The following is a 649-nucleotide window of genomic DNA, read 5'->3' as shown; positions in this document are numbered from 1 at the left end:
AAAAATTTTTTTCGGATATTCACCTTGAACCTCCTATGCTCCAATTTGCACCCATTGCCCCTTGTCCTATCACTGGTCATCACTGAGAAAAGCCTAACTCCACCTCCCTGACACTCACCCCTTACACATTTGTAAACATTGATGAGGTCACCCCTCAGTCTCCTTTTCTCCAAGCTAAAGAGACCCAGCTCCCTCAGCCTTTCCTCATAAGGGAGATGTTCCACTCCCTTAATCATCTTCGTAGCTCTGCGCTGGACTCTTTCAAGCAGTTCCCTGTCCTTCTGGAACTGAGGGGCCCAGAACTGGACACAATACTCCAGATGCGGCCTCACCAAGGCAGAACAGAGGGGGAGCAGAACCTCTCTTGACCTACTAACCACCCCCTTTCTAATGCACCCCAGGATCCATTGGCCTTCCTGGCCACAAGGGCACATTGCTGGCTCATGCTCTACTGTCTACCAGGACCCCCAGGTCCCTTTCACCTACAACGTGTGAAGGAAAACCCATCCCGTCCTCCTCAAACACCACATTCAAACGCAGACCCCGCTGCTGCGTTGCCAAAAAACCGACCAAACACGACAAAAACACCCCAAAAACGCCAGGAAGGGGCAGCAGCAGCAGCGCGGTGCGTGACACGCGGCCCCGCCCC

General features: G+C 53.3%; 1 protein-coding gene across 1 annotated transcript in view; it reads left to right on the top strand.

Moving 5' to 3' along the window:
* GFER (growth factor, augmenter of liver regeneration) overlaps nt 1-649 on the top strand; it is a 16,952-nt gene that overhangs the window by 9,367 nt on the left and 6,936 nt on the right. The window contains exon 2 of the mRNA XM_009994751.1: nt 541-644. Coding sequence (XP_009993053.1) covers nt 541-644 — 104 coding nt within the window. The remainder of the gene's footprint in view (nt 1-540; nt 645-649) is intronic.

Source organism: Chaetura pelagica, unplaced genomic scaffold (assembly GCF_000747805.2).
Source record: "Chaetura pelagica isolate M959 unplaced genomic scaffold, ChaPel_1.0 scaffold1820, whole genome shotgun sequence".
NCBI lineage: Eukaryota > Metazoa > Chordata > Aves > Apodiformes > Apodidae > Chaetura > Chaetura pelagica.
Note: the sequence above shows the minus strand (reverse complement) of the source record. Positions and strands in the feature narration are given on the sequence as shown.